At 39.5% G+C, this 19,725-nt stretch overlaps 1 protein-coding gene across 1 annotated transcript; it reads left to right on the top strand.

Moving 5' to 3' along the window:
* The first annotated feature begins 4,006 nt into the window (after positions 1 to 4,006).
* il12rb1 (interleukin 12 receptor subunit beta 1) lies at positions 4,007 to 17,047 on the top strand. The gene is made up of 16 exons (XM_053322993.1): positions 4,007 to 4,014; positions 5,066 to 5,175; positions 5,823 to 5,946; positions 6,163 to 6,317; positions 6,421 to 6,563; positions 6,687 to 6,720; positions 9,675 to 9,794; positions 10,149 to 10,222; positions 11,337 to 11,580; positions 11,675 to 11,809; positions 12,254 to 12,352; positions 12,665 to 12,820; positions 13,042 to 13,200; positions 13,345 to 13,414; positions 14,547 to 14,622; positions 16,516 to 17,047. Exons 1-16 carry the CDS (start codon positions 4,007 to 4,009, stop codon positions 16,873 to 16,875), a joined length of 2,067 nt encoding a protein of 688 aa, XP_053178968.1. The 3' UTR covers positions 16,876 to 17,047.
* The last annotated feature ends 2,678 nt before the right edge of the window (positions 17,048 to 19,725 follow it).

Consider the following 19,725-nt stretch of genomic DNA (forward strand, 5'->3'; position numbering starts at 1 on the left):
GCGTCATATGCACCACGAGGTCTATCTAAACACTGCCTCAGCCGTTAATTTTCATTTGGTCGGAAAATAGTGGAGTTAGAGCCATCAGCCGAAAGGCTTAGTACAGGCTCTAACAAGACCACCAGTGTATCTAATAATGCCTGGATTGTTATCAAACTTCTACAGTGGTACAAATAGGGTCTTTACTCATAAATTGATGCATTGGAAAGTTTGTAAGTACACCAGTTTATTAAAATAAACACTTACCTGATGGCTTTTACTTTGCTGCTACTGCTAAAGCTGTAAACATCGTCGAAATATCGTGCAATCACGCACAGATCTTTAGATGTGCTGTGCGGATTGCGAGACCTCACAGTATTTCAGTGATCAACATTTCTGACTTTTCACTGTCCCCACAACCAAACTACTGCTAAAAGAGACATTAAGTGACAAAAGTGCATTGGCATATAATGGAAAACTACACCAAGGGTTGTGAAGTGCCGATCACTGGAAGTAGATGTGAAAGTGGGACATAAAGTGTTGAACACTCTGGCTCTCTATGCATTTATTTATCTGGTTATTTATCATATGGACCCAGAGTGTGCTACACTTGTGTGCTACTAAAAAGTGCACTGGTAGCTGCAGTATATAATTTAACTCTGGAATATAGTGACTGAAAGTATACTTATAGTTGTCTTATTATTTCACCATTTAATCATTCTACTGTCTTTATTAATCTATTGTATTGGCTTTATAACAGATTATTTCACCTACAGAACGAGCTTTTTCGCTTTGATGCAGTATCTTCTTGTGTTTTATTATATTTCTTTAATATAATAAAACACAAGACCGCCTGTCGATCTCCGGCTCCATCCTTCCCTCACTCATGAGCAAGACCCTGAGGTACTTGAACTCCTCCACTTGGGGCAGGATCTCATCCCCGACCCGGAGAGTGCACTCCACCCCTTTCCGGTTGAGAACCATGGGCTCGGATTTGGAGGTGCTGATTCTCATACCAGCCGCTTCACACTCGGCAGCGAACCGATCCAGTGAGAGTTGGAGGTCACGGTCTGATGAAGCCAACAGGACCACATCATCTGCAAACCGGAACCCCTCAACGCCCTGACTGCGCCTAGAAATCCTGTCCATAAAAATTATGAACAGGATCGGTGACAAAGGGCAGCCCTCGCGGAGTCCAACCCTCACACTGGTCATACAGGGAACGGACGGCCCGTATCAGGGGGTCCGATCCCCCATACTCCTGGAGAACCCCCAACAGGACTCCCCGAGGGACATGGTCGAATGCCTTCTCCAAGTCCACAAAACACATGTGGACTGGTTGGGCAAACTCCCATGCACCCTCAAGGATCCTGTAGAGGGTGTAGAGCTGGTCCACAGTTCCACGACCTGGACGAAAACCACACTGCTCCTCCTGAATCCGAGGTTCGACTATCCGACGGACCCTCCTCTCCAGCACCCCCGAATAGACCTTACCAGGGAGGCTGAGGAGTGTGATCCCCCTATAGTTGGAACACACCCTCCGGTCCCCCTTCTTAAAAAGAGGGACCATCACCCCAGTCTGCCACTCCAGAGGCGCTGCCCCTGGTGTCCACGCAATGCTGCAGAATTGTGTCAACCATGACAGCCCCACAACATCCAGGGCCTTGAGGAACTCGGGGCGGATCTCATCCACCCCCGGGGCCCTGCCACCGAGGAGCTTTTTGACCACCTTGTGACCTCAGCCCCAGAGATAGGAGAGCCCACACCCGAGTCCCCAGGCCCTGATTCTTTACCGGAAGGCGTGTCGGTGGGATTGAGGAGGTCATCGAAGTATTCTTTCCACCGATCCACAACGTCCCGAGTCGAGGTCAGCAGCACACCATCCCACCATATACAGTGTTGACGATGCACTGCTTCCCCCTCCAGAGACGCCGGATGGTGGTCCAGAATCTCTTCGAAGCCGTTTTCCATGGCCTCACTGAACTCCTCCCATGTCCTGTTTTTTTTTCCTCAGCGACCGCCACAGCTGCACTCCACTTGGCCTGCCGGTACCTGTCTGCTGCCTCCGGAGTCCCACAGGCCAATAAGGTCCTTCTTCAGCTTGACGGCATCCCTCACCACCGGTGTCCACCAGCGGGTTCGGGGATTGCCGCCACGACAGGCACCAACCACCTTTGCGGCCACAGCTCCGGTCGGCCACCTTAACAATGGAGACATGGAACATGGCCCACTCGGACTCAATGTCCCCCGCCTCCCCTGGTACATGGTCGAAGCTCTCCCGGAGGTGGGAGTTGAAACTCTCTCTGACAGGAGACTCTGCCAGATGTTCCCAGCAGACCCTCACAATACGTTTGGGTCTGCCATTCTGACTGGCATCCTCCCCCACCATCATAGCCAACTCACCACCAGGTGGTGATCAGTTGACAGCTCCGCCCCTCTCTTCATCCGAGTGTCCAAGACATGCGGCTGCAAGTCCGATGACATGACTACAAAGTCAATCATCGAACTGCGGCCTAGGGTGTCCTGGTGCCAAGTGCACATATGGACACCCTTATGCTTGAACATGGTGTTCGTTATGGACAACCTGTGACGAGCACAGAAGTCCAATAACCGAACACCACTCGGGTGTCGCTGCCAACGTGGGCGTTGAAGTCCCCCAGAAGAACAAGGGAATCCCCAGACGGAGTATTTTCCAGCACTCCCTCCAATGAGTCCAAGAAGGGTGGATACTCTGAACTGCTGTTTGGACCATAGGCACAGACAACAGTCAGAATCCGTCCCCCCACCCGAAGGCGGAGGGAGGCTACCCTCTCATCAACCGGGGTGAACTCCAATGTGCAGGCACCAAGCCGGGGGGCAATAAGTATTGCCACCCCTGTCCGGCGCCTCTCACCAGTGGCAACTCCAGAGTGGAAGAGAGTCCAACCCCTCTCGAGTAGACTGGTTCCAGACTGGTTGCTGTGCGTCGAGGTGAGCCCGACTATATCTAGCTGGAACTTCTCAACCTCCCGCACCAGCTCAGGCTCCTTCCCCACCAGATAGGTGATGTTCCACGTCCCTAGAGCTAGCTTCTGCAGCCGAGGGTCGGACCGCCAAGGTCCCCACCTTTGGCTGCCGCCCAGCTCACTACGCACCCGACCCCTTTGGGCCCCCCCCACTGGTGGTGGGTCTGTGGGAGGGGGGTCCCATGTCCCCTTTTCGGGCTGTGTCCGGCCGGGCCCCAGTGGAGAAAGCCCGACAACCAGGCACTCGCCACTGAGCCCCACCCCCTGGGTGGCTCAGGGAGGGGCACAGAAGAATATCAGTGTTTCCCACACATTCATTTATACGTGGCGACCCGCCACAAAAGAATTACGTCCTCCACGAATAGATTTTGGCTCACTCGACCTCGCTCATAAAAGCATTATAATGGGACTCTGTCTGTAAATGTAGCTTGTAATTACAGTTCCGGTGCAGTAGGTGGCGGTACTATGCAGTAACTCCAGCAATAAAACCAAAGAAGACGCACTTAATGCACCTGGTGCTATCTGTATGTTTATTTATCAATATATCTAATCTGTATATAAATATGTACATGTATAAGTGTTCTATAAAGTTCAAATACAAATACATGCCTGTCCTGTGGGAAACACTGAATATATGCTAGTTCCTCTGAATGCAACAGAAACGAGGAATATTAAAAGGGGGGTCACTTTTTTGTTGCAGTTGTGGAATCTTACTGAGAAACCATGGGCGCTTGAAGCCTGAATTTCACTCTTGATATAAAAAAGTTCTTCATAAAAATATAAAATAAAGGTTTTAAAAGGGGTCCAATTGATCATACCTGCCAAGGAGGAAGAGAGCCCAAACTAAATTATAAACTATACACAAATATGAGATATAAGCATTCAAAATGGGTACTGGGTGTCAACAGAAGAAGGGTTAGGGTTAGGGCTTACTGCATGTTCAGTAGTCACCTTTTCAAAATGAAAGTGTAAGTGCTTTGGTATGAAACTGTAACTTGTGTAAATGGGAAATGAGGAACAGAATGAGGATGTAAGATGAGTTTGAGGTGCAGGATTACAACAGCTGGAAGTACTGTTGGTTATTACATGTTATAGTTTTTAATACAATTTGAAACATGTTGTATTACAAATAATTAACTTGTACAGAGTTGCACAAAACCTTCCATTATAAGATTATTATCTGAGGAAACTGCAGCTAAATCGACCTACAGCTAGCTTAATGCCACTAGAAAACCCCAAACCACAGAACAGAACAGAATTAAAGACGCTTTCACCAACTCCCATGAGACTGGATTGCTAATTTCCGATTGCTGGAGCTTCTGTGTCATTGGTAGCATTTCTGCATCCTTACCCAGTTAATTTTTCTAGTAAATGTAAATAAATACTGAATTTCAAATTGTAATCCCTTAAATTACACTACTCAATAGAGGAGAGTGCTCACATTATTGTAACACATTAGTGATGCCTTACTTCCAGACACTGTTCAAGATAAACACAAAAAGGTTCAATAATGAATGCAGAGATCCAACAAGTGAAGTTTTTTAACATAACCTTACTCAATCAGTATAATTGAGGTATAAGCTATTTTCCCAAAATGTTCCCCTCCTACCTCAACCGCTTGTGTGATGCAACGTCACATAGCAGTAAACATACATATTTATGTTATTCTGTCATAGTAGCTTCAAGAGGTCCTCCAGTTTTTCTTTGATGGCAAGATTGAATCACCATTTAAAAAAAGAGGTGACCCACACACTGTCGTCACTTGCTCAATAAAAATACTTTAATACCACGTTTCGGTCACGCACACTCTTCAGGTATATGAGCATGAATCAAACAAAAGCAGTTGTAGGGAAATTAACATTAAACAAAAAAAAATGACAAGAGGACTTCAAAGAGTTGTCGCTCTCAGAATTGCTATTGTGTCTGTCTGGCAGTATGTCAAATGCAACCTCACCCCGCCCCTGCACTGTGGTTTGCTGCAGCTCATATAGCCCTGAAGACATGAAACCTCTCTGACATTTCTGAGAAAGACAATTGAGTTACATGAAGTCAGGTGGAATACATGGACTTTCACACTGAAGAATATTGGTCATTTTAGACTTTCCACTATACATCATGGAAAGTTTGAAGCGCTGGAGTTCTCTACATGGATACACTGCCATATTTATGTTCCTTACAACGATCAGCAAAGGTAAATAAATAATAAACCCTTCTATGTTTTTGCTTTGTTGTCCAGCCTTTATCGACCTGTTGATTTTCTTTTAACCTCTACCTGATCATATCACCAGACAGTACAGGATACTTATCAGACATATGAAAATAACAAAACTTTGACAGTAAAAGTGTAACATAAGCCACAAAATGTTGGTTTGCTTATCTTCATCGTGTGGTTTCCTCTAAGAGTCGGCATACATACTGCGTTGCTCTGTGCAGCCTCACCGAAGTGTCAGCCTTTATAGATTTGTCTAAACCGATATTTTACATGTTAGTTTTTAACAAATAGGATGTTTGTTTTGTCAGGTTGGAGGTTGAGTGCTTAGACTGATGGACCGAACCCCAAACCTCTGACTTTGTAAGAATACATGTTTGAGACCATGTAAGGCACATTATAAAGTAATCCCCAGTGTAAAATAAAATAAAATGAGAAAATGAGGAAACATCTAAAACTGGATTAACAATTTAAGAGGTTAAATAAAATAAGTAAACTGTAGCTGTAGTACTTAGTAGATTTTTCTTTGTGCCCCTTTGTTGCTGAAGCTGCTTTCTCTGAAGAAGCAGTCTTTGTTTTTTCCACAGCAACTCAGTAAAATAAGTATTTATTATTGTTTTTCTCTGAAGGGTCAACATGTGAGGCTCCTTCAAGTCCTCAGTGCTTCAGAAGATATGCTGAGGACAATGTTTACTTGTGTGAATGGAGCATGAACATGACGGAGAGCAATGTGACATTTGACCTTCACCTTAAGTGAGTATCGTTCAGTGATGGAGTTGCAATACTTTAAAGCGGTGACCAATAATCCAATAATCCAATGATCCAATGATTTATGTTCTTTGTACTATTTTGTGGATGTTTGTAGCTGTTGAAATTAGTTTTGTACTTTCAATTTACTAGTATGAGGATTTGTGAGATGCTTTCTTTGCTGTTTTCACTGCAATTATAGCTTTACATATTCATCCGTAGTGAGACAAAATTTCCGGAGATTGCCAAGACCTGGTATGAGGTCCTTGAGGAACAGCTGACTAAATTTCACCTTGTCCACCATATTTGGGTGGAAGCTCATGTAGGAAATTCCAGCTGCAACTCACTCAAGATGCCCATTAAACTCACCGACACAGGTACTTGATGTTCCTCTGATTTTACACAATGTACGTAAATGTGTATTCAGCATACATAATCATAACAACATTACACATGAAATGTTTTGCTTTTCCTCAATAGTTAAGTATCAAGCACCACAAAATATTTCAGTGTCCTGGATAAAAAACAATCTCAACTTGACCTGGACGGCTGCAGAGAAGTATCCGGCTTTAGCTGAGGTCTGGTTTCAACCAGATAATCTCTCCACAGAATCATGGGAAAAAGTGAGGCATAACTGAGATTTGTTATCAAATCTATTTAAAAGTCTATTGTGGCTGATGAAAATGTTAAATTGTTAATAAATGTTAAATCATTATTTTAATCTTTTATCCACATTGCTGTTACAGAAAAAAATTAATACCACCGCTAAGACGTTAACCTGTAAGTACTCTTATGTCTTAAATGATAAATTCCTGATATACATTGAATGATCACATCAGTGGTTTTGTACATATATCATATATCAACATATTATCATTGTTAACGGGAGCTGAAAATGATGTTTTTGCTGTTGTTCACTGGTTTAAAGGTTTAAGATATGTAAGATTTAGTGGCATCTAGCCATGAGGGTGCAGCTTGCAACCAAATTGATACACACGAAACTCACAAAAAACACAAAAGGCCCTCTTTAGAGCCAGTGTTTGGATTGTCGGTTCTGGGCTACTATAGAAACATGGCAGCTTCTTTGCAAGAGGACTCACTGACTTTGTAGATAGGAAGGGCTCATTCTAAGGTCACAAAAACATGATGGGCCTACAAATGTTTTAAGGACAAATCTTACTCTGTGATCAAATTTAGAACAGCCTTATACCATGTTTACGCACAAACAATAAATCACTGTCTTAATGATATAGTCAATACTTATTCAATGTAAACAGTACATTAAAACCACAATTTAAAAAAAGAATTATTGGAGCTAAATACCCAACATTTAAAAGTGTAAAATTGCTAATGATAAACTATTTAGTTATTAACTCATCATCATAAATATAACCCAACAACAGTCCAGGGGCAGAAGCAGGCTCCAATTGTTTTGCCCATAACATATTTACTAGCCAAATCTGCCTTTTCAGGCTTCTACTTCTGAAACTATTGTCCACTCTTCACTAGTAGTTAAATTTTTCTACATTTTTACTGTCACGTCCCTCTTTGCGATGACTGACAGCTCTCTCCACTGCTACTCTACTCCAACAGAGCTTTCCTAATGTAGAGAAATGTGGACATGGTAGTATGGTAATTATAAATGGCGGACATGCAGCTGTCAATTTAGAATTTTTTTGATTCAACATAAGTACAGAGGTAAGAACAAAATTGTGCGGTGTGCACTTGCATACATATTTTGAGCCTAATGTAAGAACATTTCTATGCACATATAACTGAATTATTTTTAGGTGATCATACAGTTCAAAATTCAAAAATTCTTATTCTTATGAGTATTATATTCCATATCTGCCAAATCCGTTCCGCTAGATGCCACTAAATTCTACACACTGCACCTTTAACTTCTCGCATGGCTGCAACCCTAACCCTGTAATATTAAAGTGTACTGGCAGTATGTCACTGTTGGGTTTGGTTACAACTGAGGTGAAACAAAATATTTCAGTCTGTTATTAAAGGTTGAATATGTAGAATATTTATTAAAAGCTATATTTTTTTTAAAAATAATACAGCCACGGGGCGTTTTGAGGGGTACAGAATGAAAGTATTGCTTTTCCATAAAAAAAAATATTTAGTCTGAATTAATATTTTTAAATTTTTTTGACGGGTTCGACAATGACGTTCTGAGCGGTTCTGTGTACACTGTACCAGCCATTTAGCGTCCGGAATTGCGGGTTGCCAGGGTTGTCTGTGGTTCTGGTGCAGCTACTGTAGGCTGGCACTGGGTGAAATGGAGTTGTAAACAAACACGGCCGTGTTGGACTTACTAAAACCAGCGTTTTTTGCTCTCAAGTACAACTTTTCATCACAAAACTTCAAAGGTAAGACAGAATATCTGTTAGTCGCTGTAAATAAGTGGTTGTTTACCTTTGTATACTGCTGGTTCACTGAGTTTTTAGCTCAATAATAGTAGTACTGTTGAACTCGCCAGGGTCTTAGCTTTCATATGAGATGCTATTTGTTTGTGTACCATGAAGTATCAAAACGGTAGCAATGGAAATGTGGAGAGTGGGTTGACTTTCTGACTCTATTCGGATTTTGATATTTGATCATTAACCTCTTAACGCACGCTGTTCCATTCATGGGACGGGACGGATGTTAGGAGGTAGCCACACGTTCTTCTGAATGTTTTAAACACCAACCTTTAAACATATATATTCATGCCGTACATTGTTGGAAAGCTTAGATTGTTCTGATTCATTCAAGACCAATCACGACTTCTATGGTTGCTCACAGCCGTAATAGTATTAGCGATTAGCTCGGCTAGCCACTCTGCTAAGTGAGAAAAGCTATAACGTCTACATACCTTCAAAGTCTTCCCTTTATCCACAACGATCATCTTATGACTCAGGACTTTCTGTACAGCTCGCCAAGTATCCATTCTAGTGAAATATGAAATCCGTTTCCATAAAACCGGAATACTTTCCTCAATATGTCCATGTATTTAGTCCAACACGTAATGTAATAACACAAATAAAAAACCATATACGGTCCGTTTACGTCATTTCCTGACCTGCGCGTCCATCTCAGAGTACACGTGACTAGATGTTTACGATCGTGAGCCTCTCCTGCTTCTGACGACACCACACACAAGCCAATCGGTGCTTAGGATTAGGCAGTACATGCAGAGACATTGCTGCTACTCCCACTGGCGTTACAATGTAATGTACCTCGGTGGTTTCAAGTCAGTTACAGCGAGGGTATGTTCGCTTCCTGTTTTCAAAGTAAAATCACCAACTCTATCGTTATGGTTTTCTTAATAATAAAAGGCAACGGGTGTTTTATTTTGTGAAAATTACCGGAAGTGCGTTACTCGCTACGGCTAACTTGAGTGGCTCCGAATTCGCAGGAACAAAACTTTAAGCAGATGTTATTTGGACAAATTAGCGTCACATTGTGGATCTAAAGGGCTACTTTCTCGCCTAAAAATGTTAGACATGTGGATAAAGTGGTATATTTACAGAGTTAGAGTTAAAATAAAATCCGGCACCGGACCTGGCAACCCGACTGCTGGAATTACTTTTTGGTTGTTGCGACTACGATCTCGAGACATTAGATGGCGTTGTTCTGCTCATTCTACATATTCTACCTTTAATCTACAATTGAGGAGGAAAAATAACACAAACTTAAAATATCTAACTTATGAAAAGTCTTACTCTCTCTTTTTTTCTTAACAGACCAGGTAATTGTTGCGAATCTCTTAAAAAGTACAGCTTATCAGGTTCGGATCAGACATCAGCCCATACTGGTCCTTAACCCGTTGTGGAGTGACTGGTCTACAGTGATTGTACCTGCAGGTGAAGTCATGGTCATATTATCTGTGTGGTTGAATAAAATGTATATCTTGTTTTGAATGGCAGAAATATGTGTCTTTACCAGTCCTATTGTAACACTTTACACGATATATAGGTTTTGATTATTCAAAATTTATACAGGTGCCTCTTTCCTATATTTGCAGATGGCAAGATGTGAACAAATTCCCCTTTACTGAAATATGTCAAATTTAGTTCCACTCTAAAACACACTTTCATAGTTGTAAATGGGAGATTAAGAGAATCAAGATAGGTGCAAAATCAGTTTTTAAAGAAACCATTTTTACCCAAATGAAAAATGAAATAGCCTGCTCACTAATATTTGTGTTTTTACTGCAGAGCTTGAACAGCCCAAAGTTACCATGACCAAAACAACTTCAAATGGCACCCGCACGCTGATGCTAACTTGGAAGGTAAGCCAGTAAAATGAAAACTGCCCAAAAAATTACACAAAGGTGGGTCTAGATTACAGTGACACACATTTAAAAAAAAATTCCACGGCCATATATTGACATTGTCCCATAATGAGCAACAAACATATTTAAAAGAGAAAACCCATGCCCTCCATAACAACAAATATGTGTTTTCTGATCTGACGCCACTTTCAACAAGAAGACATTTTTCAACAAGAAGACATTTTTAAAAATAAAAATATTCTATGATATTGACAGTGCTTTGGTGAAGGTTTTGTTGCTTTTAGGCACCAAAACAGGGAATAGTTAGGTTTAGGAAGTTAGGGAGCTTTTGTCATGATCACTATAATAACTTTTATATGAATGACCAAAGTCATGATTAAAATAGACCTTTTAATAAACCAAACCTAACTCTAACCTGAGGAATTTTAAGGAATTATACATACGCATTTGTCCAATTGCACAATCAGTATGTCTACTTGGTAGCTACTTCTTTTAGACAATTCATGAAAAATGTTGAATTGCGTAGGAAACAGCATGTGCTCATTTTTAGCATTATTCAATTATCTTTCAGCACTATCTAAAGAAATGTAACCTTTAATCTTTAACATCACTGGTTCAAGTGACTTAACCTGGGACATACACCTCATTCTCTTTGCTCAAAATTTGTATCCATGCAAACAGTCTGGCTTTTGGTCTACCACTTTAGCTATAATCAATATTTTTACAATAACAATAATTTAATAATGTGTAATGTGAGAGGAGTTGCTCATAGCAACCTACAGAGAATTCTCCCCCGACTCTGTAATTCTTCTCGGCTTTGTAAAGGCTTAACCTCAAGTTTCAGCCCATTGTTTAATTGTCCGGCCTGTAGCTTTATTGTTTTAGTTCATTCTCACCGCTCTCACTTTCGGCCACAACAGGCCGCTGTTTACAGTAAACTAGCTCTAAGATTCCACATAACTGCTAGCCACCAAACTAGACACAATTAGTGAATATCCAACACTTACTGTAGCAGGGCTGATCCAATTTTGGTTGATTAAATGTATATTTCTTTGTTTACTTACTTCCTTTAGCTATGTTTATTGTAATTGCACTCAATTCTGCTCCTCAGCCAGTGCCACATGCAGCAGCAGTCAGAGGAGTGAAATACAGGTTCGATGACACTCATTCTTCTCGTGGATGTCCTTGTCCTCGTGGGAAAAAGAGGAAGAGAGATCACTACGGCACGATTGATTACACTACTTATAATGTGTTATACTCAGCTGTCAACATCACTATTATCGCCACAAATGCAGCAGGACATTCTCCTCCAGCGATCATACAAGTGCCAGCTGAACCTGCAACAGATTTAAAAAGTAACCCACAGTGTATTTGTGCTTAAGTGTGTCACATATGCATATTTATCCTTAATTAGACCGTAATGGATGTTATTTCTTTTGTTCCTGGCAGCCTGTGATAAAACATTACTGAATGAAAAATTAAAAAAAACATGCCTTGAGTGGTACGAGCTTCAAGATGGCGATCTGAGACCAAAAAATGTGATAACAAGGCAGAAAGGCATAGGACAGAAGCAAATAAGAGAAAGTAAGTTCATACAAATGTATCCCCTCTGTTCTACAGAGAGCAAAGTACAAAAGAGATGAATGGTTTGATTATGTTTGAACACTAATCCTTAGTCTAATTTTGCACCAAATTTAATTGATGGTTTAAGACATACAGGTACAAAAGACAATTTTTTTTTACAATTATTTTGTTTTTATTATGACTATGATGAAGATAATTAAATAGGACACATTGCAAACCAAAACCAAATGCAGTGATACTGTATATATAAATACCACACATGTAGTGAGTAGACATGTAGAAACATCAAATATAGTTATTGGTCTTCAGATTTCTTTACTATTCATTACTTGTTTGTATCATTAAATATTACATTGTTCATTTAATGGTTTTGACATCAAAGAAATATTTTCTGTACAAGGCAAGCTATAAATCAGTTGGACTTTCTTTCTTTTTCGGTTACAGAGATGAAGGCATATGTACGCTACCTTTACTTCGAACACAGATGTTTGGACGGGAAACCAAAGACAGTTAAAATGTGCCTTTTTTATAAAGAAGAGGGTGGTAAGTGTCTTTTTAAAAAGGTTACTCTGCATGCTGCATACACTGACAAGTACAAGTCTATATATAAAAAAAGGTAGCAGGCTTATACAATAAACTAAGATAGTGAACAGGATAAACATGATCCCTGATAAATACCAGCATGTTATCATTGTCACTGTTAGCAGTCTTGTATGCTGGCCAGGTGAGACACATTTTTCCAGAACCCAATGTATTCAATAAAAGATGCCAATTGGTGCATCAAGGTAATACATCACATCCAAGTTTGTCATCACATACTGTAAAATGACCCTACATTTGTTTTATCCTCTTAAGTTCCAGACAGAGCACCCCAGGACTTTATTGCGTTTAACGAAACATACAATTCTGCTGAACTGTCTTGGAAAGCAATTCCCTTTGTGAACCAGCGAGGGTTCCTCACACACTACATACTTTGCAGTGTGCAAATCAGCTCACAGGACAAGCAGGGAGGTGTGAACATCACTTTTTATTACTCACATGTATCCTTTTGTTTATCTCACAAAGCCAACGGTTTTGTAGACCTGGGAAAAGTGGGAAAAGTGCATATTTTGTCATGTATAGCTTCTTGTATTATTGCAAATATATAATATTCCGACAACTTTTGATACTCAACTTAAAAATGACAATAACTTTCAGTATTAGAATTCTTCCCACATCTCATGTAATTTCAGGTAAGTGCCATAACATATCAGCCTCAATCACCTCATACCACCTGGAAAACTTGACACCGGGAACAAAATACAACATCAGCCTTGCTGGTGTGACACGAAAGGGAGGAGGATTAACAGCCACAGTAACTATCAGCACACGGCCAGAGACGCCTGTGAATGGTACTGTATCAGACTCAATGTACTCTTGTGTTGAAGCATCTTTGTAGTTTGCCATGATATATGTACAAATCAGTGGAGCAGTTTTGCCAATACATTGCTGCTAACTAATTTTTCCCTATCTTCTTTTTTCTCCCTAAATTATAGCTTGGTTAAGTCTCGGATTGCTCTTTATGTTCTTTTTATTGTCAATAATGTGCACCTTCGTCTTAAAGAGGTGGGTGAGCCCTGCTTTAAGCAATCTATAATTTTGGATAAAACTAATAATAAGCCTACAAACTACAGAATGTATGAATGTGGAAATTTTAACAACTGATTGGTTACTGTGGCAAATGAAGCTTAAAGGGGAAATATTACAAATTCTCAGGTGAATATTCATGTTCTCTAATAGAATATCTTAGCATTATTTAAAGTTCAGAAAACCTTGTTATTTATCTTATACTGGCCCTTTATGCAGCCACTTAGTTCAGCCTCTATCTGAAACAGGACGTTTTGGCTACTTTCTCATCAAAGCCCACTCTGTTCTGATTGGTTAGCTTCAGGAAGCAGCCTTTCTGCAGACTTCCACAGCTCAGAAGGTTACATCAGTAAACTATAGTAGGTTTTCACTTATTTTCTCAGTCTTCAAACTTCTCAACTACATGTTTGAGCTCGAATCTGATCCAAAATCAAAGTCAGGAGACAAGGGGAACAACACGTGGAATAACCTTTGCAACAAGTTTGATGTTAACGACTTGAAGTATTGTAGTGTGAAAGGAACAGCGATTAAAACTTGTGTAGAACAGAAACATGGTTGCCAACAGCCTTTTGTTTCACTCCCTCCTTCACCTGTGTACGAAATACCAATAACGTTAGCTTGTAACAGTAGCTTGTACTAGCCCGACATGAGTCTAACAATAAAACTTTATTTACAACTCACGCTGCTAATAATATAAGCCACGCTGATTCAGCCATAACTTTATCTAGTTCTTTTCTCTTTTTTTGTTTTTCAGTACAGTAAGCAAGCAGACTTAGAGCAGTCAGTTACACAACAATATCTAAAATTAGTTAACATTCATCACCATAGTGGTCTTACCGGAATAAGTAAGGTTGTAGCAGCAGAACTTTTCAGTGTATTGCATTTTGAGAAAGGATTGTATCATTTCTTGTTTCAAAAGTTACATAGTTTCTGTTAGTACAAAAATGAAACACCCTCCATCACCTCCGTTTTACAGACAAAATGACCACATGTACCACAGTGGCTTTAAGGAACTTGTTTTTTTGAACAGCTATTCATCTGCAGTCTTCAAATCAAGTGTTCGTTCTGGATGGCTCATTTTTAACAGTTTCTGTTCTTTTCTAATACTCAGAATCAAAAACATGATTTTCCCTCCTGTGCCAACACCGGTCATTTTAGATTTCACCACCCATCAGCCAGAGAGTCAGGTAAATCTCAATAAGGACCTGGGTTTGAAACTGTTGCATGGGAAGGGGAGTTTTTGTGCCATTTGGAAAATTACCGATGAGATGCTTTAAGTCATTTATGTACTATAAAGGTTGGCTGTTGAGCAAACTTCAGACAGATTTAGGGTTTTAACCGTTTTTGCCAATGACTTGGACTCTATTCACACTTCTAGACGATATGAAGGTACAACATTTTTTAACATAGTGAGAATTTTTTCTTTGACTCCACCCACAGCACTCAGTTCAAAAAAGTTTAAGCATCAAATAAAAAAAAGTAATCAGATGTAAGACTCCATTTGCATTAGTGATTAATAACATAGTGTAAAGAAAATATTTCAAACTAGTCACGCAGGAGATGTGTACTGTCTTTACATCATCAGAATATCATCAAACAAACCATAATACCTGTGCATGATTATAGCAAACAATAGGTAAACAGAGACTTTTGTACAATATCATTAGAAACTCTGTTCAGGGAAATTTGCATTTGTCACTATTTTTTGCCATACTGTATAGCAATCAGCAGATTTATCTCTAAATACAGTTTGGGGCCCAAAAGAGGTTGACAGTCTTTTCTTCTTGTGGTATTGTTTATTTGAGGTCATTGTGCTAAAATTTGGGTCATTGTGTCCAAAACGGGCACCAACAACGGCAACATCCTGAGTTTACACATGTTGTGAATGAAGTAGAAGATGCGTTGTATATCTTGTGTGTGGGCTTAAGTACAGTAATTTAAATAGCAAAACAAAGACAAAGGTGGCAGTTGATGCTAATCTCTATATCACACTTATTTTTTTCCCAGGGAAGTAGATCAAACAAAGGAAAGTCCCTAATGAAGTTGCTAAAATATGATGTGAGACAGCCACAAACCTCTAATTTTACCACAAAGAAGAACTCTCGGACCCAGTAACCATGGTGTACAGTAAATCTGTGCAGCCAATGCGTGTCTGTTCTGGAGAAGTGTGATTTTTTTTCTTTAAAAAGTTATTTTTTATAGGGTAAATGTAAAAATACATGGTTAAAAAGATAAAACTTCTTAAAATGTTGACATCCAAGCAATCTAGTTGATCTGAGCTAAGATGATTATAACCTTTGTGTTTCAACTAAGGAAACTGAGCATTCTTATTGTGATTCTTTGGTTCCTTCTCAACTATCATAAACAAATTACATTGGATTTTAGCCTTATATTTATGTACATTTAATAATTATACTTACTATTTGTACATTTGTACAGCTGCTTTTTTCATTTTAAACCATTTATTTTTATATTTAACAAAAGCCATTTTCATTTCCCTCATTCTGTTTTTGTTCTGTGTTGTTTGAGTCTTTAATATTTAACAAATAGTCGCACATTTTGGGAAATACACTTATTTGCTTTCTTGCTGAGGGTTAAATGAGAAGAGTAATCCCACTCTTGTGTATGGTAAAGAAGAAACTAGTGCCAGAGGCAGTTAGCTTTGCTGAACTTAGCACAAAGACAGGAAACCTCTAGCTTGGCACCATCTGAGGGTGAAAAAAAATTCACCTACTAGCACTTATTTAGCTAATTAACATGCTACATCTAGTTTGTGTAATCTGTACAGTGTTAAATCATGCACACAAGCATTTTTTGTCCAGGTCCTGTAAATTCATTGAGCCCCAGCTGTTTGCCTGGCAACCTTAGAGTGATAATGAGACTAGCTTCATATCAACCTTACAGATATGAGAGTAAGCATATTTTCCAAAAATGTCAAACTATTCCTTTAATTATTTCTATTATTTACAGTTGGTGGCAGTCAACAAAGGCAGCATGTTAAGAGTTTCATTGTTTGTTCTCTGTGCATATATTGATGAAGTTTTGAAACCTGAATCGTATTGTTCTCTCTTATTGTACAGGAGAGGCTGGAGAAGGAAGAAGAGGTGTGTGAGCTGACGATGCACCAGCTGCATCCAGAGCGCAAGACTGTCCTGGAGGACGCAGAGGAGACCACTGTCCGGGAATGGGATGACAATACTGATGAGGATGTGGAGGATGAGAGGGGGGATTCATGGATGTTAGAGGGGACCAGTGACGAGTGTTTGAGTCCTGGCTCTACAGAAGAGGCACTGGGGAGCTCCAGAGAAGAAGAAATGACAGATATGGAACAGATGGATGAGATCACCCTACTGATATACAAAAGAGGACTGGTGTTTGACGTGAAGACAGACTCCCTTGAAAATGGATTAACTGACGGTTCTTTCATTGCACAAACATAACAGGGCTGATATGTTGGTTGACTAATACCAAAGACTGGATGACTCAATTTTGTCTTTTTAAACATTAGGTGTTTAAAGAGCTTCTTGTAATGAGGGAAATATGTATTTCCTATTTGACATTGCTGTCTTTATGACTATAGATAGTGACGTACATTTCTTTACATATACTGTAGAGGCCAGTTTACAAAAGCAGTAACAGTTGTTTTGTTGTTGTTGTTGTTGTTTAAACCTTTTTGTTTTATTGTGGATAGTTAATATTTGTTAAGTCTTTAGCAATTATTATAATCTTCAGGACCACTTTGGTCCAGACTGAAAAATCTCAATATCATCTGATGGATTGACATGAACTTGTGGTACTCAGATGATGAAACCTGCTGACTTTCTGGTGCTCTACAGACTTTCTGGTGCTATTCGTTTTGTTTTTGAACTTTTGTGATGCCATAACTTTTCATTGATCCTTTTGGTTTGTGATCAAACTTTCAAAAGCTGTACAATGTGTAAGGTGCTACTCTGCATGTTAACAAATGCTGATATTAGACTATTTTAAGTTTAAAAAAGGTATATATGACAAATTATTCAAGAGTAGAAGCATATGACCTGAATAATTTATGTTAGCAGAAAAAGTATTATTTGACCTTTTGTTTATTATTATGGCACAACTCTTTGGCCAATTATTACATTCACTCCATCGCAACTGTTGATGATCAAAAACAAATGTAAGACCTTTTAACTGGTTCTACAATAAACTTTACAGCCTCACAGAGCTGTCAGAAATGGCTGTACACTCCTATTGTGTGCTATTTTTCTGCAACACCTGATAAAAAATACATTTAGTGTTGGCACAGTGGTAGTAAATCGAAACCTGCAAGGAAACTGCAAAGTAAAAAAGCAGTGGTGATGGCTGAGCACCACAAATGTGAACCTGTCAAAAGGTGAACATGTGACAGGAAGTGGTCGCAAAAAACAGTGACCTTAAAAAAGTTTCTCATGATGAAATGCCAGATTAGTCATTACCAAAGAGGCTCTTGTGGTGTTCCGTGCTACCTTGTTCAAACTAGAACATGTCATGTGGACTGGTTAAAAGTGATGACAGGTGTACCACATTTTTCACTACAATGCACTTTAATTTCTTGGTAGAAAAAAACCTATTTTCCTGGTTCCTGTATTGTTTGGTTGTGACCTGCTTGAGGAAAGTGAAATCAACAACACCACTTTGATACCACATTGTGTTACAATGTCTTATCTCCCACTTCATCAAGATTAAGATCATCTGTCCTGACCACAGGCAGCAAGCGGATGTCTGATAAAACATGATTTGTGGTGAAGAAATACATATCAACACATACCACATATTTCTGTGTGTCTATTAAAGTCCAGCTGAATTGCGTTTTTTGTCTACTATACCACTGGTTCTCAAACTTTAGTCAAGGACTAAACTGACACAAATAGGCCATGGTCCACCTGAATATAACTTTTGAAATGCATGTATCTCAAACACAGATGGTCAAATGAAAAAAATACTAATTTGACTAGAAAGCAAGGAGTGCTTCCACGCTACCGCTTATGCTGCACAATGTTTATTTTGATATTTCAAAAATGTTTATATGCATATGTGCATATGGCTCTATATTAAAACACACAGAGAGAGAGAGATAATCATGAGAAATGTTTAATAAGTAATGAGTAATGAAAATATTACTCCATCACTCAATCATTCATGAATTAAATTTCCCTCCAAATTTCATATAGCCTACATCTGTTACCAGGTTTGCGAGCTAAACAAACACCAATGCAAATGAGTGAGAAAGTGAAAATGTCTCTTAGTTAATATGAGTATGTATATCATGTTGAAGTGGAAACTGAAAACCACAACGTCCGTGCTAGGTTTCACGCTTAAGTCCTGTGTTAAACCGTCAAGGCTGTGTAAGTTACAGACTAACCAGTAACTGATTTTAAGATGTAAAAACTTCACTTCTGAGGCAAGATGCCCCCTAGTGGTCTGGATAATGCATGAGTAACACCTTAAATCACTCGTGGTAGTGGAGCTTTTTGTTTTGCTTTTTGTTTTGGTAATTGCTATTTAAAAAAATACTGTGTTGGATTAAGCACGATGCTTCTTTGAAATCGCATTCAAATACCTTTGGTCTATTCAGTAAATACACAGTGTTCTATTGAGGGGGCTTCTTCACCCATCTTCCCCAACTGTGCAGATAGTAAGTAAGTAAGTAAATATGATGAACCATTATAGATAAGAAGACTCAACAGTATAAAGTATGCAGTTTAACCTTGTGATGACCCTGGTTTTATCTTTGTTTGCCCTTGTGGTTTACCTGTCTGCTCTGTCTCTGCAGGTGTTCGTTAGAACAAAATGTGAAACTTGAGGGCCCACAGGGTTGCAGGGTTGTTACAGTCTGGGCTGCAGCAGCAGCAGTCTCTCTCCCGCCGCTGATTGCTTGCTGCTGCATCTGCTGTTTCCAGTTTTGCTCTCTCATTGAACCTGGTTCAATAGCAGCAGTCTTGAGAGAGCAAAACTCTCTCAAGACTGCTGCTATTGAACCAGGACTGCTATACACTCAATGTGCAATTCTACACCCATCACTTTTACACATAGGCTAAATCTTCATTTTGATATATATATGTTGTTATACTTTATTCATATCATATCCCATCTTTTTAATTTCTTATCATATATTGTATATTTCATGACTAGTGCTTTTATTGCTAAGATTACCTGTTTCTCCTCCAACACATTTCATTGTACTGTTTACCCTTCACATGATTAATACAACTGAGATACCATTTCATGGATTTTAAAGTCATAATTATACCTCTTTAGGGGGAAGAAGACAC

The sequence above is a fragment of the Scomber japonicus genome, chromosome 7, assembly GCF_027409825.1.
Source record: "Scomber japonicus isolate fScoJap1 chromosome 7, fScoJap1.pri, whole genome shotgun sequence".
Lineage (NCBI taxonomy): Eukaryota > Metazoa > Chordata > Actinopteri > Scombriformes > Scombridae > Scomber > Scomber japonicus.